This window comes from Manduca sexta, chromosome 7, assembly GCF_014839805.1.
Source record: "Manduca sexta isolate Smith_Timp_Sample1 chromosome 7, JHU_Msex_v1.0, whole genome shotgun sequence".
Taxonomy (NCBI): Eukaryota; Metazoa; Arthropoda; class Insecta; order Lepidoptera; family Sphingidae; genus Manduca; species Manduca sexta.
In genome coordinates, this window is record NC_051121.1 from 8,933,149 (window position 1) to 8,958,271 (window position 25,123).

At 34.4% G+C, this 25,123-nt stretch overlaps 2 protein-coding genes across 4 annotated transcripts in view; one reads left to right on the forward strand and one right to left on the reverse strand.

The window, feature by feature from the left end:
- Positions 1-1,698: 1,698 nt before the first annotated feature.
- Positions 1,699-15,999, reverse strand: LOC115444038 (transmembrane 7 superfamily member 3). 3 transcript variants are annotated; one of them, XM_030169693.2, is made up of 10 exons: positions 15,645-15,998; positions 14,409-14,480; positions 12,786-13,106; positions 11,944-12,200; positions 10,271-10,433; positions 9,404-9,571; positions 8,667-8,819; positions 7,976-8,236; positions 5,208-5,376; positions 1,699-4,017 (listed from the first exon to the last, which is right to left on the reverse strand). In XM_030169693.2, the coding sequence occupies exons 1-10, from the start codon at positions 15,715-15,717 to the stop codon at positions 3,963-3,965; spliced, it is 1,692 nt and encodes a 563-aa protein (XP_030025553.1). In that variant the 5' UTR covers positions 15,718-15,998; the 3' UTR covers positions 1,699-3,962. The 3 variants fall into 3 exon arrangements, with proteins under 3 accessions (XP_030025553.1, XP_030025633.1, XP_037303611.1); XM_030169773.2 differs by having other exon boundaries at positions 1,699-4,436; XM_037447714.1 differs by lacking the exon at positions 14,409-14,480 and having other exon boundaries at positions 15,645-15,999.
- Positions 16,000-18,443: 2,444 nt separating this feature from the next.
- Positions 18,444-25,123, forward strand: part of LOC115440138 — a 149,880-nt gene continuing 143,200 nt past the window's right edge. Inside the window, exon 1 of the mRNA XM_030164361.2 lies at positions 18,444-18,685. Coding sequence (XP_030020221.1) covers positions 18,582-18,685 — 104 coding nt within the window. The 5' untranslated portion in view covers positions 18,444-18,581. The remainder of the gene's footprint in view (positions 18,686-25,123) is intronic.

Genomic DNA, 25,123 nt, shown 5'->3' on the forward strand with positions numbered 1-25,123 from the left:
TAGATGCAGCGGTTATATTGAATGTAAACCTGTCAGTAATTTTATCTTAAATACTTTAGATGGCTGCCTTGCTTCTGGAAACTCCGTCAGGATACCAGCTTTCATCGCTTTTTGTTATTTTAAAGACATGTCAGAGCTGCTATGAAGTACTTACGATATTTAAAGACAGCCCCTACGATGAGTCAAGATTTGTAAAACTAGGTATTAGAAAAATTACTTTCTGATTCAATAGTTATCTTCCACAAAAAATGTATTAAGTAATACCAAACAACGATCACACTTATTCATCGAATCCCCTTTATTTCCAACTGCAAATCCCCAGCATAAGGACTGCCATATAATGGAATTCCATCAAAAACACGCAAGCAATCCCTACATAAACAATCGTAGATTACCAACGGTTATAATTGATTTAGATTTTGTCTGCGCTGCTGTCCCCTATTCTATTGAGCGATACAACTGCATTTGATTTGAATGGATAATCTCTCGCTTTGACAAATAGACGTTTTGGTGTGTGCTGTTAAATGCTTGTTTCAGAGCAGATGTGTAATTCTTAATTATGTGTTCTATTCCTGTTTCTAAATTCGCATTTTTCTACGTATCAAAGTATGTACAGTTAGTCACAAAAGCTGATTAAATTATTTTAAATAGTCTTTAAGCTTTTGTTTCTGAATCAATTGTTTTTTCTTCACAAAATAAACTTCAAAAGGTTTACTTTATTTTGGATATAAAAAATGAATATTTCGATTCGAACTAAAGCTTGGAAGCGTTTCGAAAATTTTGTTTCATCTACTTTTGTGGTCACCTAGTACCAAAATATACAATAATGTATAAGAGTTACTAAATAAGTGGCGATAGCCTAGTTAGGGTTAATATGGACAATCGGGACGTTGGTTTCGGATTAGCAATCAGTACTCAATCTCAATACTGAGCTATATAAATAAATCAATCTCACCTTTGAGTAGAATCTTAAGTAAACATTTAAGGAATTGACCTAAGTATTTAATAAACAAAAAAATACTATTTTTTGAGCTCCTCCTGTCAGTTTTACTTTGACAGGAGAAGCTCAAATGTGACACTATTTAATGACCAAAAATCAGCGGTCAAAGTTAGTCACATGCTGTAACTTAAGATACCATTTGGGATATTGTTGATATCTGTTTCTTTAACGAACTTAAGATTCTGACTTTATTTTGACAGTGTCTAAGCTGTTCAGGGCTTTAAACTTTTTTAAAATTACGCGTGTTTCATGGGTATTATGGATTGCTATAGTGAACAAATATTTTGTAAGTGAATGACCAGTAGAGGTCCACGCCTACCACTGGCATAGTAGGTATACTATACAGGGCTAGTATCAAATCTTAAAAACTATTACAAGGGCAGTCTTAATAGATGCAACTCGCTCTGTAGTACGATATCAGCTAAGACTCTGTCAAATTAAAGTAGCCATCTCAAGACACAGGCTATTTTACAAATCCATATTAACATCAGCTCTAATGACATTAAGTCATAATAAGACGGATTTTGAAAGCTGAGTTTTGTTTATTTAACTGCGCCTTAGTTGAGAACAAGCTCTCAAGTGGCAGTTTAAGCTTGGGTTATAGAATAGTTATTGAACTAACTGTGTACTTGAGATTGTACTCAAAGTTGAGACTGATTTATTAACAAAGCCCCAAGGTGTGATAAATAAAAAACGCATTAGAATTATTTTTTATTAATTCGAAAATCGAAATATACATCACATGGAGACAGTCTTAAACAATTTACTACGTCCTAAATTTTTGGCAACACTAAGCGCAAGGTCATTTTAAGCTTCAAGTTAAAAAATACGCTAAATCAGTCATCAATTTTCGAAAGTGGTATACGACAAATATAGATTAAGGTTAGGGGGTCCTATTCCGTCTACTGGGCATTTCCGTCTTTTTGCAATTACGGGCGTTCTAAGCGAAGGAAAGCTTTGATAGCCGTATAGGTAAATAGGGGAATCTTTAACTCTCTTACCGATACGGCTATCGAAGCTGTCCTTCGAATAGAACGCCCGTAATTACAAAAAGACGGAAATGCCCCGTAGACGGAATAAGGCCCCCTGACCTTTATAACAATAATAATTATTATGTAACACTAAACATGTAGAAATTGAGTATAACTCGTATATTCACGCCTTTATAAAGGATTTTACTAATGTACTGTTTGCCAGATCTTTCCTGTCATATACCTATGTTCCAGCATTCATATTAGATCATCTTGAAATGCCGCGGCATTTGCTTATTACTAAAAATATGTCACATTAATTGCAATTAATACATAAAATGTACAACATACAGTATACCGATTAGTGGTATAAACGTACACATATATAAATTTTAAAGACTTGTATGTTTTACACACTACAACAGGTTTATAAATTTGTGCACGAGCATTAGCTCTTATACTTTGGCAGTAATGGTCATACAAATACGTCCTTATATTGTTGAAACACTCTAAGCCATATAACAAAATGTAACAAGCAACCCATATGTTTTTTTATTTTAATAAATAGATTTTTCCTTCCTTATTATATTGTAGAAACACGCGCGGCTGACCAAATTCGCACTAAAATAAAATGTTAAAAAAAACAGTTAGCTAAAAGCGGGACTTTGGCAATAAGTATTCGTTATTCATGAATGATTTTTGGCACAATGTTAAAAGAGAGTTAAAAACGAGTATGTGGTTTCGTTCATTAATACAATGTTAAAGTGACTTTATTACATACTTATAATAAAATGTTATCTTTGAGTTTGATGATTAAACAAATCAAGAATCCTCAAGTTTGAGCTTGACATTCACAATAACAAGCTCTCAAATATCATCACGCTTTCCTGTTACATCGAGGTTGAACAGAATTATAAATAGAATATAGAGTAGACATTTATCATAATTTGCTTTACTGACATGAATTGGTGGCTAACCCACATATGATTATAATTCTTACAACTATGAGTAAATGTGGTTAATACTTGTGGAGATTTAATCACTTTTGGTTTAGTCAAATTTGGTTTTCCGTGTGATGAAAATAAAAACCAGGATAAGAATATGCAATTGCGGCACCTACTTTCCGCAATGTATTTTCCGTCCCATGATAGGGTGCGAGTCTATCGCCATATTAGGCACAAATTCTAGACTTCAGGCAGAAAACATTTTGCCTAATCCAAGATTCGAACGCGGATATCAAAGCGGTTGTCATAGCGCACGCAATACAATACTCCGCCAAGCTAGTGATGAAGTTTGATCATAAAAATACAAGTGGCAATGGATTACGACAAATTAATGTTTTTTTTTATCAATATCGATGCGACAGTTCCTCTCAATGTCGGGTGATTAAATCAACACATCTTAAATACTATTTCACATCCATTTAATGTATTATCAATTTAACACCAATATTTAAGTTTGCTACATTACATTGAGTGAATGATAAATATAAATAGTTATTGAAATAGTTTCATAAAAAGGGGCTACAATAAAAATATATATTGCAATATAGACTTAGAGCCTTAGGATTTAGAGCGCAAACTATTATAAATACCATCGAAAATGGGATAAATAAAGTGGTTCAAAAATATAATCTAAAGATATTTGGGTTAGAAGATTTGTATATAGTATAAAAATATAAATCGTAAATAAATGGAAGCAGTCCATAGAGAAATACTTATCAATATTTGGAATTCGAGTGTGATTTAGTGATATGTTGGAGGGGGAATGAAGAATGTTCTCTATTATCGTCCTACTCTACAGAATATAGATAATATCGCGTCTAACTCATTTTAATAATTCATGATTTTTTGTAATGCATTATTGAGATTGCGATGATGTTATTACTATAATTAAATTTTGAATGATTTTTTTATATCCAATTTCCTTGTTCTAATGTGCTCAAAAGAGGTTTTATCTTCGAGTTATCCATATAATTGTGCGTGTATCGTTTAAGCGAGTAAGGGAGTGTGTTCATCCGCGGACTGGTTCCTTGCGCCGCCCGTGCTGGAACATCACATTCCTATTTACCACGCTATTTGACTTCTAGAAACAAGAACCCAAGACGCTCCCAGCTTTTGGCCCTAGAGGCAAACCCTAGTGTTTTCTCAAGGGAAGGGGATAAGTCCTTAAAGACAGTGGTGTGTGGAATATAGACGTGGGTGAAGTCTCATCAGCAAGGCCCCTTTTTCGTTCCCAAGAATTACCCAATTTTTTTTCTGAAATCTGTTATCTAAGGTCTCCCGAGGCCGTGGGCAAAGGCCCACTTCACTCACGCCTAGCTACGCCACTGCTTAAAGGTAGATTAAATAATTCGTACAAAAAGTAGACTAGACAAAATAAATTCAAGGCCAGCTGCATCTGTCTCCACCTACGCCCGCGAAGAGACTCCCGTTCGTCCCTTATTTGGCTTTGATTTTCTTTTCCTTTAAACCCAGCAAACATTATTCTGTTAATATTGTATTTTTATTTCTGGTAGTTCATATAATATTAATTGAGCATATGCAGCTTTTGATTTTAAGCTAACACCACAATCATATTTGTTAAAATCGGTTCAGCCACGAAGATGATAGCTATTATCATATAAATTATAAAGTATTAATTGTTAATGGCCTATAACCCCATGGCAACCCCTTCGCTAGGGGCTCAAAACCATTTCACCTAATAAAATAAGAAAGTAGGGCCAATAGCATAGTTAGGTGTGGAACGGACTGCCTAGACGAATGTCCGCAGGTTCAAATCGCAAGGGCACACACCTCTGACTTTTCTAAAATGATGTGTATTCTTTGTAATTATCGCTTGCTTTAACAGTGAAGGAAAACATCGTGAGGACACCTGCATACCTGTGCTCTCTATAGGAACAAGGCCAGCGTGGACTAAGGCCTAATCCCTCTCAGAAGTAGAGGCCCGTGCCCAGCAGTGACCCGACAGACGTTGTCCTGTCTTAACTATGTATGCACGCACGCATTCTGTCGATCGCTGACAGTTATTTCACACCACTGACAGTTATGTAAAATGAATACTGTCGATAAGTTTTCTAATTTTCCGCGCAATTTTTTCTTTCATAAGAAACTTCTCCTGACAATAACAAACAAAAAAAAAATAGTGAAATCGGTCCAGCCGTTCACGCGTGATGGCGTGACCAAGGGAAATAGGGATTCATTTTTATATATATAGATAAAGTATTAGCTTCTTACCGTGGAGCAATCCTTCGTTCGACAGTGCCGTACATCGCCACATTTACCGCCTCGCGCATGGTCAGTTGGGGGGCACACATGGGGAACGAGGTTTGGCCGCGGGTGAACCAATACTGCACCGCCATGCCGGCTAGGGCAATCAGCACCCACACCGCAATCATTACTTTTTCTGGAAACAGCATGCGCGTGTCCAATTTGACAGACTTATTTGAAGACTTACTCTATACGAACTTCAAATACCTATTATATTTATCAAATACTTTACATTCCTCGATGAAATGAAATGATTTATTTGATCCCGTAAAATTTTATACATTATTCCGTCAATATTAACCAGTTCGGAAAGCAGTCACCAGAGAAGAATGGGCGAGAAACTCTGGTGTTGCTCTTTTCAAAATCAGTTTAAGGTATAAACTATAGTACATGATATAGAGAAAAAAATACAGTTGGTTTTTTTATTGTTGTTTAGAGCAGTTCATATGCTCGCAAAATAAATAATAAATTAATTTTAAATATCCATAAAAGTGCACAGCCCTCTCAGGAATCTTTGAATCCGATCCCAAACCGCGTCAAACATGCTTTTAAAATCTTTCTTCGCTTCCCAGCAGTGTTAATCTTGCCTGTCTCAACTCTCTAATGCCCTTTAGCTGAGTGTCTCTCTATCTCACTTTCGATTACAATAACAGAAGCACCACAAGACTGTGCCACTATATTGGACTCGTCCTCCTGAGACATTAGATGTTAAGTCATATTTATTATTGTATGTGCTCCAAATCAGACAGACAGACTCTTATTCATACTCTTTTCATACTCCAATATATAAAGAGTAGTGTTGCCCAAATGCAAGAACAAGACGAGACTTAGCCAGTCTTGGTCTTGCGCCAATACACCTGATCTTGGTCTTGGTCTTGGTCTTGCGCTCCCAGTCTTGGTCTTGGTCCTGGTCTTGCAGCAAGAGTCTTGCAAGTCTTGCAATTACCTATTAGTCTATTACTATTTATTAAAGTTTACTTTAAATCTTAGAAAAACGTATTAGAATTGGAACATTGTGAGCTTGAATTAACATAGCCATAGTAAAGATCAAGCAGATTAATAAATAACTGAAGATTTGATAAGAAATTCGAAAAATCAACTGACCTATATGTCGTTTTCCATGGAAGTAACTGTTTCTTAATAAACATTTATGATTTATAAGCTTACATTTGCTAAAACATGTAAAAAAACAAATTAATTACAATAACTTGACTGTATTTTCACTTTTAAATTTCTAGTCGGGCTATCCTTACCATTTTATCCCAATCATAATACTACTTGCGTGATCAGTATAATGTATTCATTTTCATTCTAAGCACTCTGAAACTTATTTATTCTTTGGAACACCTGTAGGTACTCTTAAAATTCGAAATTATTTTGCATGAGTATACCTACGCCCTATGGCGGCAATCAAATAGTGTCAAATGTTATGATTTCGGCGTGGCGGCAACGATTGTTTTAGATTTCAAAGAAGCCGCCGGCGCGTGTATCATAACCATGTACTTCCGAAAAGCGGCAAATTTCTTTGAGAAGTAAGTACAAAACCTTTGATGCCGCATTATCAAAGTGCCGATGGTTAAAACATAGCTATGCATGCACTCAGTTTGATTTTAATAGATATTTTTTTATTCGCTATGTTTATGGTATTAGTCGTAATGCGCATAGGTCCAGTTTTTCATATTCTTTGATACAGTTTTGTGCGTCTCATAGAATTCCTAAGCGTACCTACCTATACACCGAACTGTTACACCTATCTACTCAGTGAAATAGCGCTAAGTCCTAGCTGCAAGACGCAAGAGTCTTGCAGGCTATGTCTTGTTCTTGCTCAAGTCTTGCACGGTCAGTCTTGGTCTTGGTCTTGCTAAAAATACGCGGTCTTGTTCTTGGTCTTGGTCTTGCAAAAACGCAAGAACAAGACCAAGACTGCAAGACCAAGACTGAATTTGGGCAACACTAATAAAGAGTGATGCTGCCCTGGTACTCCATATAGCAGTCAGCCAGTAAAGGCAGTTTTGTTCTGTTACATGGTTAACTAGATTACCTTTTCGTTCTTAGTGCTGTTTATCAAACAAGAAAATGCATTTCAAATTTACGTAAATGTATGAAATCTAGATAGGAAGAAAGTTCGTTTAACGTACATTCCAAATCAGTAATACAAAAAATTGCCGACATTGACTTACTGCCCTCTCGATTACCACGACAGAGTGATGCCGGAGACATTCTCTACCAGTCAACCTTTGGGTAATTCCCTTTTGAGGCAATTTTTGTTCGCGCTCGCTCTCCACACCGAATGCACTCCCATGCACGGAGGGACATTTTTCCCTCCCTAAGCACACAGTTAAGTGTGTATACCTCATGGTTGCCAATTCACATTGAGGCCTATGAAGGCCGCGAACATTCCCTGACCTTCTCTCTTTGCATTCTAAGACAGTTTCTTCTCCTTGTCCCACACTTCCTTCCCCAAATATCCCCTCTCAACTTTCCTCCAGGCCCTGCAGTCGCTATCTTGGGAGATTCAGGTATCACATTCGCTGATTTCCCTCGGGGTCGACTACGACGCCCGTTACACAAAAAAAAAACCCTTTAGGTGATGTAGAGATGAAACAGTATAGGTAAGTATTTAATTAAGAAAATTGTGATATATACTGAAATATATTGAAGTAATACACGGCAGTTGTAGATACTACAACTCCCGCAGAAGACCTATCCAGCAAATTATATTAGAAACATCTTACCGCCGGTCTGGAATGGTGGGAAGAGAACAGCCTTATTGAAGTTCGGGACGGTAGCTCGGCGTAGGACATTGACCACGATGTATTTAAAGTTGCTTCCGAGTAGCATATCGCCTGCCACGACAAACCCATAGGAGCCGAAGAAAGCACAGCTCAGAATATTCCCGAATTTCGAAGTAGACAGTATAACCATTGCTACCAAAAGTAGTACCAGGAAGAACAGGGACCAGAAGTTGAAGTCCACTCCTAAATAGATCATGGAACCTAAAATTGAGTCAAGTTAATTGCTGTTAAAAGAAGTTTGAGTAAATAGCATTCACGGGGTAAAAATGGAAATTTACATTTAAAAAAGGTTAGAATTATAATTTATTTAAAAATAAATATCCAAAAAAATCTTGGACGAATTAAGGCTTTACACAATTTTTAAGGTTTAAATGAGTAGTAATGTTAATAATTTTCCTATTCCTTCCTATATTTACCCCGTTTATTCCCCTATTTATGAATACATAAATAAAATTTATTAATTATAAACATATTTCTACACGTAACACTCCAAAATTTATTCTCAGCCTTATTAGAGGTATAGTTCTGGTAAATAAACCGATCTATATATATTACATATGACAATCGATAACATCGCCGATGAAAATATCGATATCAATCTAAATATAGTAATAGATATAACAGTACTTACTGGGCACGACGTAGTACATTATGCCAGCGACTAAGAATCCGCAATTGAATGCTGGTATCAACATAATAGTGATTGGCGATCGCCACACCAGCCACGCCATTGACCACACAGAAGCAAAGACCAATCCGAAAATAAACGATATCAATAATTTTACTAAAACAAAAAATATTCTTACTTTCGTGTTACATTATACAGTTCAGCTATAGTGAATATTCATCATCGACATCTAAATAGTTAAGAGTTAAGCTAGATATTTTATAATTTACTACTTAATGGGCACTAAGATCATTTACCGTAATATCGTACAGAATAAACTGTTTTCGTCACAGATGATATACGAAAGACAGGAAGAAACAAAAAACTATTAATTAGTCACAGTCCCAACATAAACAAATATAATGTACCCACATAAATAATAAAAATTTATAATGGTTCGATAATGACCAGTAGGTTACCAATCAGAAAAATGTGACGTGCAAACCACACAACGCTGTTTTTCAATAATCACCTTGTGATATTACGCAGAATGAGCTCTCAGTGTCTTGAAGTCTGGCAGCCGGTCTTTTGGGTTCAGATTTAATTAAATGTAGAACTGGATCACAGGCTTGGATCCAGTTCTACATTTAATTAAATCGGAACCCAAAAGACCGGCTGCTTGACTTCAAGACACTGTGAGCACATTCTGCGTAGATCGGACCACCAACTTTTAAATTTGAACAGTATGAAAAAACACTTACTGTCATAACTTTCAGATGTCGTCGCTGTCATAATGACGAAGCAGACGAACGTAGAAGTCATCAATCCTTGCGAAAACATTTCAATGTGCACGTAACGGTGTCCCCCGAAACATATTAAGAAAGAGATCGCCATCAGAAATAGGACAAATATTATAGTTCTAATATCCCCTGAAACAATATTGAACAGAGAAATTTGTTATGTTCTGTCACTTTTGTCTGTTTTAAGTTTCTACTTATATATCTAAATAATATCAGTAACAAATATTATTATTTTTGCCGCTGTACTAATATATAAATTTGAATGCTGTGGTCTCCTATAATTGAAGAGGCACGTCACATTGTTAACTGCACAAATACTACGACATTGTATTTATTATATGCCGTGTATCCTTAGTTAAAGGTCCTTAAATAAATAAATAAGTAAACAATTGGAATATTCATATTTCATTACATTTATCCTTTCCGTCTAACTGACTTCTGATATAAGACCTAATATGTTAGTGATACACCATTAATTAGACGCACATTTGTGATTATAATAATAATAATAATATAATTCTTTATTGCTCAACCAATAAAATATCGAGAAACACAAAAGAAAACAAATACGAGACATGGTTACAGAAAGGGCGGTCTTTTCGCTATAAGTGATTTCTTCTAGACAACCTTTGGATGCATAGAAACAAGAGTAAAAATACATGACGGTGTACAATAAACGAGTAAGGAAAATAGATATATTATTCAATATCGTAATATACTTATATATTTTTTTTAAATATATAATGAAATATTTACTATGTTAACTAAATTTATTGTAGGGCCTCGACAATTTTGTCTTCTGTATGCTGAGAGAATTAAAAGACTTACCTAAGTAAACACAAAATTGATCCGACGTGTTGACGCAGCCATAGGTTTGGGCAGGTACGTATATAGAATAACCATCTGCCGTGCTAGCGACTGCCGCGAATACAGCATTAGTTCCATGATACCGGCTCATCATTCGTCGAGTGTTCCAGAATATAAAGGGTACCTAATAATTCGATAATTAATAGCGCATAATACATTAATAGATAATATAAGGTGGTTTGGGCATTTGGAGAGGATGGATGATAGATTGACAAAGAGGATATATGAAGTCAATGTCAATGGAAGAGCCGATAGGGGTCGACCGCACCGAACCTTCAAATGTCAGATATCTGACATTCTTAGTAAAGGCTAGGTCAAAAGTACCATGAACCGGTGGGAATGCATGAAGTGGAAGAAGCGAGAGATCTATGCCAGAATCGTGAAAAGTGGCAGTCCATAACTTCTGGCTACCCCTATGGGATAGAAGCGTGATACTGTGTATGTAAGTATGTATTGATTATTGATTGAGCTGAAGGTATGGAGAAGAAAAGTCATTGTAGCGACTCTTCTTACCATGTCAAAGTCGAGAGATCTAAAGAATAAGTAAACATTTTGTTCGTAATTAACCTAAAGTTTAGGAAGAACTGGCACCCAATAATCAAGCAGTGCCCAGAAAATCCCACATTAGGTTTAGGTTTAGGTTAGGTTTTTTTTACTGTTATAGATAACTTGAGTTATGCATAGTTTTTGTTTATCATTAGGGAGCGAGGTACTGCTATTTGATACGTAATTCGTTGTAACCGCCCCTCCCTCCGTCCTCATAAGGTTACTTTGACTAAATTGTAGTCCAAACACCTCCATTAAATAGTTTAAGCACGTCTCTACCACATGAGTTCCAATTTCAGGGAAAACAATAATAATAGAACCAAACTACATTAATATTTTCCTGTTGCGGTTAGTGTAAACGTATCTGACGGAATAACGTCGAATGAATTAGAGAACATTGTTTAGATATGACACTGATCTTCATGGCTGGGTTGAAGTTAATTTCGACAAAGAATTTTTCCATACGCATCATTCTTTAGTCAGCAATGATTGCAATGCTATTGTGGAACATAATTATGGTGGCAAAAACAATGGTATTAGTATTATTCCCATTTACCACCTGTGTAACATTAAGCATTACATTCGATAAGTGCCGAATATATAGTGTCCTGATAGTATTAAAAAAAATCGTTTTCTGAATTTGACAATTGACAATGGTTACTGTGATAGAATCTTGTAGAATGGAAGTACCACTATAGTAAAAAAGTCTTAGTAACCACAAAGACCTATGAATGTCATCGACTGATCAAATAAAAAAGTAACTTATAAGATAAATTTTAAACAATTACAAGCATGGGCTAGCAAATACAGAGAATGTACGCAATGTGAACAGTGAAAGGGAAGGAAAAATAGGGAATGTAAAATGATATTCTCTGTTATAAGAAGTGCATGCGCAGACCATTGTTAGCAATAAAATTTTCACTACTAATAGCCTGTGTATGGTAGCATTCCTTAATACAGAGGACTTACTTGACTATCATGATGGAATATTATGAGATTTCCTTTACGTTGCTAGAACATGATCTTATTTTCTTGTATTACGTTTAATGAGAGATGAATTAACTAGTATTTAATAATAAAACACTTACAACAATGCCATTTTTCGTAATATTTTCATAATTTATCATACGCCGAATGCCATCGAAATACACTTCAGTAGTATAATCAAGCTCGGATTGGTACAACATGTAGAAAGTAATGAAAACATCGTTTTCCAGACAATTGGGGTCATAAGGAGCCATCGGTGGAGCTATTTCGACGTTATAATAATTATTACTAAGCCGGATATCCGTTGAGGGTGGTATCGGTATTTTGGACTCCAAATTACAGCCGCCAGGTATAGGATCTACAAAAAATATTTTTATTACATTATTACTGCTATACCGTTTACAATAACTCATTTTATCTAGTCTACACTCGTTGATCTTTCACTAATGTATAAGTTCATATTTTGTATGCATTAGACAATGTGTTTTTTTGTTGTTGCTTTGAATGGCGAGATGAACTTGCCGTTCGCCTGATGGTAATACGACCGCCCATAAACAGTAGAAACATCATCCAAGACTTTGAATTACAAAGCATGTTTGGATTCCCACTGCACTCGCCATCGTGAGACATGAGATGTTAAATCTTATTATGTCCAGTAGTTACACTGGCTACAATGTCCTTCAATCAGAACACAGCAGTGACAACACACGGCTGCTTGGCGGCAGTAGACATTGCAGTGGTACCACGGCGTACTCTCAAATATGAGAGACCTTTCACCAGTAGATCAGTGACCAATCAAGCGACATTCGAATAAGCCGTAGCTCCTATTCTATTCATATATCAAACTTTTACGTTGTAGTACTTCGTGATAAATACGTCACAAGACTCTACCTTAGCGACTGTTAGTCTATGCTCGGTGATTTTATACGATGAAAATACATACCTTTAGGTCCATAGCCATGCACCGACACATAGAAGAGACCACCTTCACAATTTCGGTTTAGGATGTAGAAAACATGCTTCTCATTCTTCGCATCGAAGTACAATCCGACGTTTTGTCCTATTACCCTGGTTTTCTTGAAAGATTTATATATTTCCACTTTATCTATTTTAGCGTGTACTTGAGCTATTAAGAAGCTCAATTCAGGATCGATATCAACCAAGGTGACCTTAATGATCATGGTGGTAGCCAAAAATATGAAATCGCTGCTTATTTCTTTATTCATATATGTTGGCTTGCTCAACGGTATTGTAATATTTACATCTGCAAGTAAGGTGTTTAAGACTTAAGTTTTAAAGTTAACAAGATAACAGCTTACAGATATCAACAGCCATTTATATTGTTTATGTATGTATATTTATTATGTCTACTTTGAATTTGTGGTATATCAAAGGATATGTATAGAAATCACTTTAGAAAATAATCTTTCTAGATTCAAATAGTTTAAATCATGTATTATTATTATAGCCGACCGATAATACTTGTCCGAAAAAACTTTGTATGGTTAGGCAACGTATTATTCTTTTACCATCTTATCTTATACCATCTTATGGGTTTGTAACAGATCTACTCAAAGCCGTAAATGCTCTAGCGTACTACTCAGAAATTTATCTGGTCCTAAATGGTATAGGAATCATTTTAGAAATTTATTTAGCCCAGAATGCTTTTGGAAATTACTCGGAAGTTTATCTGGTCCAAAATATTATAGCAAAATGCTTCGAATTTTATTTCTCCTAAAACGGTTTTGGAAACTATTCAGAAATTTATCGGACCCAAAATGGTGTAGCAAACTGCATAGGACTTTAATTCCCAAAATGCTTTTAGGGACTATTTCGGAGTTTATATGCCTCAAAATGTTGAAATGAAATGAAAATTATCAATAGTTAATGTTACATATTTTACGGTTTTCATGTATATTTTCAGGATTTTTATCCAGTCTTTTGAAATTATAAACGTCTAATCAATTGTATTGTAACATAAGTAACCGTCATATATTAAGGCGATACCGCAAGGTCCAATTTCATACATTTTGTTTCACCTTTAATCTGGGTAACTAAACAAGTATTACAAATTTAATATGACGAAATTTTAAAGGCAGAAATATCCATGATTATTAATTATTTTTACGTTTTTCTTTCAACTGCGAGAACTAATCACTAACTAGACGTGAATTTAAATTCTTTACTTGCCAATACTTGTTTAGTTACCCAGATTAAAGGTGAAACAAAATGTATGAAAATGAACCTTGAGGTATCGCCTTAAATACTGGAACACATGACACTTTTTTTTTTGGGAAAAATAAGTAAAAATATATCCTGAATATAAAGAGGTTCAGATGTGCAGCAATACATATTTTAAATATTGATATTTGCTTTGGGCAAAAGTGGGCCCGCTCACAATTGATAATATTTTCTACCGCCGCCTCGTAATGTCCTGTGACGTCACATGTTAGGATAGGATATCAAACTTATCCGGTATCCCTTACAGTTGTTTTCAAAAGCTTTCTTCCGGCTTTTTGAGGTCCATAAATAATTTAGAACATAAGTATAGACTCTGAATACTAACCATAATAGTCGCTGCTAGATGACAAAGTTAATACTTGACCTTCTTGAAAAGTCGTGCCATTCGTATAGTTCACTGAAAAGACATTTTTTTATTAAGATTCTTCACATACGCATGTATCTTTACATGCGTATGTGAATATGGTTCATCGATGGAGCCATGATTAAAAAAAAAATGAAGTCGTAACTAGAATAACTATATAACCGGTCAGGTAAAATCAATACTATGGACATCATATTGCGCATGACAAAATCTGTGCCCCAGTTTCCGTAGCTAATAAATTTTATATATCTATTTTTAATAAACTTTATCGTAATAAATTTTGTTTTAACATTCGAATTTTAAAACAAACGGCTCCCCTATTGCCCCTTACATCCAAAACGCAACAACTTGTTTCAGTAGGCATCTTTATTATTGCTTTATTACGGCTCTGGACAGTAGTCCATTGACCCCGTCTTCCAATACCCTAGTAATTGATAGAATGGTAAGCCAAAAACGCGGTTGTGATCTATACATGATTAACCAGATTATCTTATTGTTCTTATTGCTGTTTATCAAACAAGAAAATAAATTTCTAATTTACATAGATGTATGAAATCTAGACGGGAAGAAAGTTCGTACATTTCAAATCTGTAATTTAAAAAATGGCCTTCTTTGTCTTCCTGTTCTCTCGATTACCAGCAAAATTTCTTTACTATCCAACTAGTGTAGGCAGATGAGATTTGTCTAATACTTAAATAAAAAAAATGGTGTTTTGTAACCAACCTAACGTCCACCAATTAATAGCTTTACCAGAATGCATGATTTTGAGTTTTTAAATTTATATTTAAAAAATACATTGAACAATAAACAGAAACTTCTGACTTCTGAGAACAACTACTAAAAACTACTTATAGTTGCACATACAAATTAAGTAAATACTTAAGTAATTCGATATTAAATATAATAATTATATTATTTTTATTGACGTAATGATTTGAATTATTTTAGTGTTTTGTTATTATTGCCAATATAACACTTAGTATCAGTTGCCAGTATATGACAAAAAATGCAATAAAAACGTTCATTAAAAAACATAAAAAATAAGTAATCTAGGTATGTCACCATCGCAAGTAATCGCTGGTATGGTATGGGTACATCGCAAAACACGACATTAATGATAAGGTAACAGGACAAACATTGACCATTTTTATTTATGTACAATTACGTTAAAAAATCAAACCCTCGCAGTTAACTTACCTACATATGATATCTCCGACGACGCAGAAAATATAAATAATATCATTGTAAACAATTTCATTACAGAAAACATTTTTTCTTATCTAGGTAAACAAAGCGTAATATCAAGAGAGCGGTCACTGTCTTACTAGACAGAAATATTTGTCAAGAACAGATGTTAACTTAAAATGATGTTTTATGAGTATTATTTCACTAATTGACACCACATATTCTACTTTATAAACAGTACTTTATGAAAAGGGCGAGATAAACTTGTAACGCGCGATAAAGTAGCCAAGTACAGTGAACGATTCCTATAGACACAGCTTCGCGCTGGCGCACTGACGAAACCGCGAAATCAATACTCAATATTTCCTTGAGTACCTTTGAAATGAAAACAATATCGTGAAAACGCGTCATCTATTGGCAAACGTGGAGAACTAATATAGACGACAGAGAACAAGCCACGAATTGCGTGGAGTATTACTCAACTGGAATGTATGTTCACAATATTTTTATTTATTGATATTTTTTATTACAATTACGAATAAAATGTAAAAATCTCATAAATGGTTTCGTTATATTTGAATTTCATAACTCTATGTTAAAATAACAAAATTATTAGTGCTGTTATGCAACTTATCAGTATGAGCATTCCAGTTTTAAAGTTTTTTTTAACAGATTCGCTATTGCCGCCTGGGTAGGTACCACCGCAATGTCTATTTCTGCAGCCAAGCAGCAGTGTGTAATCACTGTTCTGTTCCGGTTTGAAGGACATTGTAGCCAGTGTAACTACTGGACATAACAAGACTTAACATCTCATGTCTTAGGATGGCGAGCGCAGTGGTATACCAAGCAATACTTTGTAATTCATGATGAAATGACCTTTGAAACAATAAATATTTTTTTATTTTTTTTTTTATTGCTTTGTATGACGAGACGAGTTAGTCGTGCGCCTGATGTTAAGGCGATACCTCAAGGTCCATTTTCATACATTTTGTTTCGGCTTTAATCTGGGTAACTAAACAAGTATTGGCAAGTAAAGAATTTAAATTCACGTCTAGTTAGAGATTAGTTCTCGCAGTTGAAAGAAAAATGTAAAAATAATTAATAATCATGGATATTTCGGCCTTTAAAATTTAATATGACGAAATTTATGAAAATGGACCTTGAGGTATCGCCTTAAGCGTTAAGACCGCCCATAAACAGTAGAAACAACATCCAAGACTGAATTACAAAGTATTGTTCAGATTTCCACTCCGCTCGCCATCCTAATACATGAGATGTTGTCTTGTTATGTCCAGTAGTTACACTGGCTACAATGTCCTTCAAACCAGATACAACAGTGACTACACACTGATGCTTGCCGGCAGAAATAAACATTGCGGTGGTACCTACCCAGGCGGTCTCCCACATGTGAGAGACCTACCACCAATAATAGGCCAAGTCAAACAGGACAAGCAGTGTCAACCCAAGTTATAGCGAACTGAATGGCAAGCAATCCACGTGTAATATTACCCGAACCTTTTGGAGTCACTTTTGACTCCTTTATAACTTAAAAACTATTTCACATAGGTAAAAATGACAAACTTGGCTCATATAATATTGAGACTTGCGAGATCTGCATATGTGCCCTAAATTTCATATACACCCCTTAAACAGTTATTTAGATATTAACGTCTAAAAATTATCATTTTCATCACTGATTGACTTATAGTTTAACCTCCTTATTCATAGACGTTTTTTATCCAAGGACGGAGCAAAGGTATGATAATAAGTCTGTTTCTCAGTGGTGACGGTATGGCAGCCTTCGCAGAGCGTAGACATAGGGCCGTTGTGATTGGCTAATATTATTGTATCTCAATATATCAAAAACGTCTATAAATCAGGGGGTAAAACTCTAACCCAGTTCCAGATGACCTAAAAAGTTCGAATTTGGCATCCAGTTAGAAACTAGTAGATTTTTATCATTTTATTATAATTTTTCGATTTATTGATTCTATTAGAAATACTTACTTATAGTGCCTGTAATGTAAGAATTAGCAATCAAAATTAATGACAGCCGGTTTTTATGTGGATTTTAAGGTTTTCATGTGAATGTATATCGAGCAGAATACCATCCTTAATTTTTTTACACGGTTTAAGTAAGTATATACTTATTAGCTTCTAACAAAAACCATTACCTATTATTAATTTTATTATGAATAAGTACCTACTAATAATTTCTGTGCAAAAAGTACTGATATGCTATCCAAAAGATGAATGTGAAATGAGCCAAGTTCAATATTATGATATGTACCTAACAACCGTAAATACGGATAGATATTAAGTACAACTTCTTGAAAAACATGCTTATTTCTCCGTTTTTTATAACTTCTTTTCGTCTCTAATAACTTTTCCAAGCATTACCTATCCTGGTCCTCATTTCTTTAGACATTGTATCCTTAAATGAAATATGTTGGTTATGCCAGTGCTAATGATTAAAAGTACTAAGGGGCCCTATTACGTGCACCGTACACAAACGGAACTATCCACACCTATATTATATATATAAGTAAACAATAGTGCTGATACCTGTCTATTCGGTAGACTATTCTATTGACATGTAGTTAAAGGTAACAAAAATGAAATACATAAAGTTGTTAAATTGATATCTACGGTTATTTAAAATATATGCTGTAAATAACAATAGTTCATTATGTTTTAAACGATGAAATAAAAAGAAGTAATGTTTAATAAAATGTGACAAACTATAAATTGTAATGATAATCGACATTCATTTCTATCGATTCCCCTACCAACCAACCGCAAGGCGCACTCACGTCTCACGTCAAAATTTTCAAATATGGCGGTGCGATCAATGAAGTAGTAAAGTGTAGTGAGTGTAATCTAGCGTAAATAATGAGAATTATCGAATTTGGTGTTATTTTTGTGTGTGATTGTAACTGTTGACCGGTCATGGGAAGAGGTCAGGAGTTGCTGGACGCCGCTCGCGGAGGAGACAAGCGGACTGTAGAGAAAATAATCGGTCAAATCACCAAAAGGAGTGGTCCTTTTACAAGGTAGGTCTTAATAATGTTTTAAGAAAAACCCAAGATATTATACTTCAGGGTTAAACTTTACACTATGAGCCGTCGTATGTGAACTGTTTTTGATCGTTTTGTACTTCAAGAAGTAGTAAAAATATTGTTATCTTTTATCAACAATCGGCTATTGTTATCGGGTCAGTTTTTTTGTAATGTTTACGTGTTTATCTTCTTTGGGTGACAGAAGATACTTGTCTTGACCATGTTATTGCCTCCAATATAACTATTAGCCGGTTTTATGAACTATTTGAGTAGGTAACTACATTTTGTCAAAAACGAGATAATATTACAGAATTTTGTTCATTCATTGTGTTGGATTCATAGAGGAATTAGGAATAATATTTTTTTTTTAACATATTTTTATAAATGCATATTATGTACAATAAGAAATATGACACATTTTTGTGGTTACTCTCAAATCACAAACTTCCCTTTGCTATTAAATCATTGTCAACATTGTGATTGATTGTGATTCATGGGGATTTTGTACCTTTTATTCATAAAATATTTTTAATAATGACAAAAGTTAAGTTAAGGTTACTATGTTTTCAAAGTTTTGTTTGACAGGCTGATTTCAACTATAATGCACATTGAATGAAATATTTATTTTGGAATTATAAATTGCAATGGCTTAAATTATTTTCATGTAATGGGTAATATTTGTTAATGAATATTAGATTTCTTAACAACACAAACCCGGTCTATGAATTTAACACATTCAATTACAACTCCACTATTTGTATGAGGAGCTAATGAAGTTATTTGATATGGAAATATTTGTAATAAACATAAACAAAAAAAAAAAAATATTAAACAATCTATTTTAAGAATGTGTAGTTTATACTTATTTGACCATAATGATGGTCATAAATAAGCCATACTTGGCTTCGGGCTGTAAAAAGGCGTCGGTAGAATCAATAGATATCAATGGGTATGTTAATTTTAAGATATTTATATCCAACTGAATAGTGGTCCACAGAGTATGGCATTCTTGGATTATAATTCAATACTCTGTGGTCTGATTTGTTCTGAGTATATCTGGTTTAACTCAGGCTGCCATAATTTTGTTGACACAACGGGTAATCATGCCTTGTCACTCATCATTATATCTGAATTATACAAAAAAATGACAAATGCAAATTACTATACGGATGATGTATAGAAAGTAAGGATGAAGAGCGTAGTAACCTATGCTAAGGTATGGTAGAGATAACAAGTTCAATATGGTTACAAATTAAATCCATTTACCGAAATTGGAAACTTTGTCTTCTTTAAATATTTCAATGGATGCACTATTTCTTATGTGTTTTTCCCAATGTTGATCATAAAGTAATATTTCCGCCCAAACAAAACATCATGACTGTATCACCAAAAAAGTAGGCAGGGGTGTAACCAGAGCACCTACTTTATACCTATATGTGTCCCGTTCCATGATGTCATAGGGGATAAGCCTCTCATTTATTCATGAATAATAATAATATTTAGCTAGAATTTATAATTTTCATAAAGAATCAAATTGTCTTGCTTTTATTTATATTTAAATTTTAAATTTTTAATGTTTTGTACAATGTCGAGTTTTAGGTTTAGCATAGTAAAATTAATTAGACTGCACTGGGCCTGATATTATGCCCAGTACAGTCTAATGATGTTGACGGGACACATTCTCCTTAACTGTAGTCATAGTTATCGCAAGTTTTCATGACAATTCTTTGGGGTTATTACCCCTTTCAAACTATGTACATTGATATTTTTAGGCATTATAAAATTTACATAATGTATTTTAAAGTGATCCCACTGCATTTGATCGTAAGGCAAGAGGAGTAGGATAGCATGTCTCTTGAACACAGATGGTTATCCTTATAGAGATAATATATGTTATATGAATCTATACTTACCTATTGTATGTATATATATATACCTACCTACCTTGTATGTATATATACCTATGTATTCCAATATAGATTGATATTATAATAAAATAATACTTATGACAAAAATCAATAATTCAAATTTACATACCATTACCAACAACACAGGCCATTGACATACTTTCTAAAAGTATTGTTTAAGTTGCCATCATGCAATTATGACTTCACACGGGTTGCATGTTTTTATATGAAGTTATTTATTTCTAGTTGCATATGTTTATGATTGTTATGTAACAGATTGCAGTGTTTATCCTTTTACTTCATTCATAATTGTCTACAATTTACATTAATGGACCGGTTCAGCTGTGCTACTACCATTGACTCAGAAAAATTGACACAAAGTAACTGCTTTATCTTGTACGTAGAGAATTTTGGCAAGCCCAAACTGTTTCTTTTCCTGGTCCTTTTTGGCAATATATCTACGATTTTTCTGATTTTGGATTTCATGAACAATTATGATCACAGACACTGATCCACATGCTTGTGCGCAGGTCTATGGCATATAAAATATTAATTCATTTTCGATAAGTAAAGTTGACTGACACTGTTTTGTGAGCATGGTTTTATCAATTAATTTTGGTCTGGGCCGTCTTAAGTTTTGATGACGACAATGCTGTTAATAAAGGTTATTGTCCGTAACCATGTCACAATATTGCCCCTAAAATATCTAGGTATGTAGGTACTTTAATTTTTAAATATATTAAATATGAAATTAGACTACATAAAGTTTGTGCATAGATAAATAGGCTTTTAATACCTATTATAACATTAAACCAACTGATTTACATTAGTCAATATGAAGTTTGTGATTCTATTTGGAAAGAATATCTGGAAAGGAATCAGGACATCACTCTGTAATAGCTGGTAAGCAGTAGCTGCTTTAATTTATGCGAGTCTGGGTGGCATGTCTTTTGAAGCCTATTTACCTGGTTGCTGAAGGCCCCCCTTCAACCTCCAAAAAACATTACCTCTAATATTTTTTCTTTGTGTCTCTTGTAAGCGTAAAGCCTCTCGAAACGCGAGGGTTTGGGTGTTTGCCTCATCCACCACCTCTAAGATCCCCATTGCTCATAGGTCTCTACTTTACAAAAGTCTGATTCTGTAGTTACAATTTTTCATTTATACCTGTTGTGAGGAGGCTAGGTGCAAGCAACGTTTTGTTCTTATTCAAATTATACTGTGCCCAGTCTAATGAGATTTACCATAAATGAGACATCTACTATCTTAGTCTGACAAACAAAGTTATGTGTCGTACAGATTTTTGTAAAAATTCTGGTTGGTATTATTGCTGTATGGGCAAGCAAGAGACTTGCTCATTTAATATTTTGTTGCAAAATTAATATATTTATTTTGATACTTAGAATAATAATATGGCAAGAATTATAATTAACAATATTGAAGATTAAAAATATTCTTAGAGATAATACTAGCTTATTATAAATCTACAGGTGACAATATAAATATTTTGGAAGCAAAATGTTTCCAAATAAATGTTTTTATAGCTTCCCAGTTATCTATTTAAGGAAGTAGAATAAACTGAAACCATTAAAGTGAAGTGTTTGGCCGCAAGCCAACGCCAATCGGTAGGTACGTGCGTTGAACTTATGTATGATCGTCCGTCTGTCTTACTAATATTACAATTAATGTTCATTAGAACGTGCAACCGATGAATAGTTTTAGATATTAGAGCTGTACATAGACAAAATCCCTTATTCATAGACATTTTATATCTAAGGGCGGAGCATTGCTGTGATATCAAGTGTTTCTCAGCTTTGTTTAACTGACAGCTTGTTGTTTGTTCAGCTTTGTTTATATGACAGTTAACTAGATTACAGTCGTAACTCAATATGAGCCAATCACAACGGCCCTATGGATACGCACTGCGAAGGCTGCCATGCCGTCAGTACTTAGAGACAGACTTGTTATCACAGCAATGCTCCATCCTTAGATAAATAACGTCTGTGAATAAGGGGACAAGTTTTTAATGTAGAGGTTACTTTTTATACTGGATAAATCGCAGTCATACTTTGCATAAAGGTTTTCGCGAGAGCAGAGCTACGAGCAAAAGTTAGTAGTTCTTTTAATGCATGTTTTATTATCGACGATCGAAACGCGTTTGTATGCACGGCGAGCTGGGCAATAAGCTTTGACCGACTTAACAATATGCCTAGACGTTTGTGTGTGGTTGATTTTAACTGTAATAATTGCAAAGATTCTATTAATGTTAAATCTAAGCATGACAATGTTGAGCCATTGTATTAAGTGTGAGTAAAATGAATTTGCATAGTCGTCAATTGTAATGTCGCTAAAATTATGATGATTATCAATGTATACCCATAAATAAATGTAACATTTTGTAATTTTTTTTTAATATTTTTATAAGAGATACCATTACATAATACATACGGTAAATTGTAATCAATTTTGATAAACTTATTATGTTTCTTTTACATAATATGTTAGACTTTTTTTTATAAAAATAATCAGTTACCGCTAAACATGAGTGAGTGACATAAACCAAACATCGAACCATGTCTGCCATATGCGCTTCACACTATAACGCGTATGTTTACAAAAACATATTTTGAAAAAGTATCCAAATCTAAACAATTTACTCTGTAGTCGGTCACGCGAGGAGCGTCGCGTGCGCCGAGCAATTTGGCCCTGCCCACTTGTTACTGCGCATCAACTAACTTCTAGGCGTTAAACGTATAAATGGATTTATCAAGCTCAATTTTGATAGTAGCAGTCGTAAATCTTAATGCTGGATAGATTAATTGGCATGGAAAAGCTTTTCGTGGCCTATTTCTCGAGGTCACGAAAGACAAAGTCGAATAAGAACATTAAATTCGAAATTATTCATTAGTTGTTCGTACAGTGTTCAAATAAATTCAATAACATAATTTCAACATTGTCATCTACTAAAAATGAAACTGTACTGCTGAAAAAGTAAAGAACACGTGTCCCAAAGTAGGAAACAGTTTCAACGATCTTCCCGTACCGGTTTCAGGGAGCCCGAATCTTTCCGCAGCGATGTGTCTGGAATCATTATCCAATCCAGTCTGGGAAGTGGAAATTGAATTTTGTTGAGTAACGGAGCGTGGAGGAAACGTTATAGCTGACTCATTTTTCATTAAATTTCGTAATCTGTGTTTCTTCCTGTGATATTCCAAATATTATCTTGCTATCTTATCTTAAAGTTGAGAACTACTCTAGACAAGAAAGTTGTATCAGTATACTCTGCGAGACATAATTTCATCTTTATTGCTAGGATATAATGTATTTTAATAATTGCCAAAAATAATGTTTTTACGTTACCTGTCTATCCGTTCATCATTACGTAGCTTGTATAAACATTAGTGCATGATGAATGTGTAAGGATGCATTCGCTCACAAGTCACGTGCGAGAAAGATCAATGTGAAGGCAAGGGCGATGCTTGAATGTAAGCAGAGCTGTTTATACCTGCATTCAAATGCAAAAGGGCACATAAATACTGACGTTTATGTCAAAGAAAACAGACTGAAATAGCTTTTTATGTAAACGCTACGTAAAGATAATGATTTTGTCATTAGTCTGACTGTTACGTGCACGCAGTAGTATTTATTATGTCAAGAGTAATTAGCAACTATGCTAGATTTAGATGGTGTAAGGTGATCAATCTATAAAAGGAAAAATAAAATGCTTAATATTATGAATTTATCGACACGTAACATTGTAGATATGGCAAAAGTATCAAACTTTACGTCGAAAAACAAATAAAAGCAAGAAATATGTAAATAAGCCCATATGAAGTCCCACATTAATTTCTACACTGCAACGGGTAACAATAAAAATATGGAACTGAAATTGAAGCCAGACTACCATAACCTTGGTCAAGTTAGTGCGTAATGAGAGAATATCTTAATTAAACTCGTTCGCAATCATGCGTGGGACGTCCTACGTGAACTGACTAATGGAAGGTGAATGGACAAAACTGAACCGAGTTAACTAAGTACGATAGCCTTTTGTAGGATTTGCGAGAATTATGCTCCGTCATAAAGGTACGTGGTCATTGGAAATGTAAATTCAATCGGCAGGTACTAATATAATCATAGATTTTTTGTGTTTGTACATTACTTTTTGCAAAATTATTATGCGGCCGGGCCTGAGGGTAGGCCTAAAGTTATGAATAGTAAAAACGAAAGTAGCCCTGAATCTATATGTGTACGCTTTTAGGGTTCAACAGATGTTGAAATTTGGTAAGACGTTGGCTTGAATCCTGATTACCCGGACAGGATGTTAGCTATTTTTTAATATCATTTGTAATTGTCCCACTGAATTCTACGCGGTTAAAGCTAGAAGCAAAAGTTAATTATTTGTAAATCTATTTCCAATTATTGTTCGTCTCAATTTTATATTTATACTTTCGATTGGTCCCACTACATAACTCATAATGACCTTTTAATTTCAATAACCTTGATATCTTACGTTGCAACAAAAACATTA

Coding starts and splice junctions, on each gene's coding strand:
- LOC115444038 (XM_030169693.2), bottom strand. CDS start 15,717: ATGTTTTCTGTAATGAAATTGTTTACAATGATATTATTTATATTTTCT. Junction 8,820..9,403: donor GACATCTGAAAGTTATGACA/GTAAGTGTTTTT, acceptor TTTTTGTTTTAG/TAAAATTATTGATATCGTTT. Junction 4,018..5,207: donor GAACGAAGGATTGCTCCACG/GTAAGAAGCTAA, acceptor GTGATGTTCCAG/CACGGGCGGCGCAAGGAACC.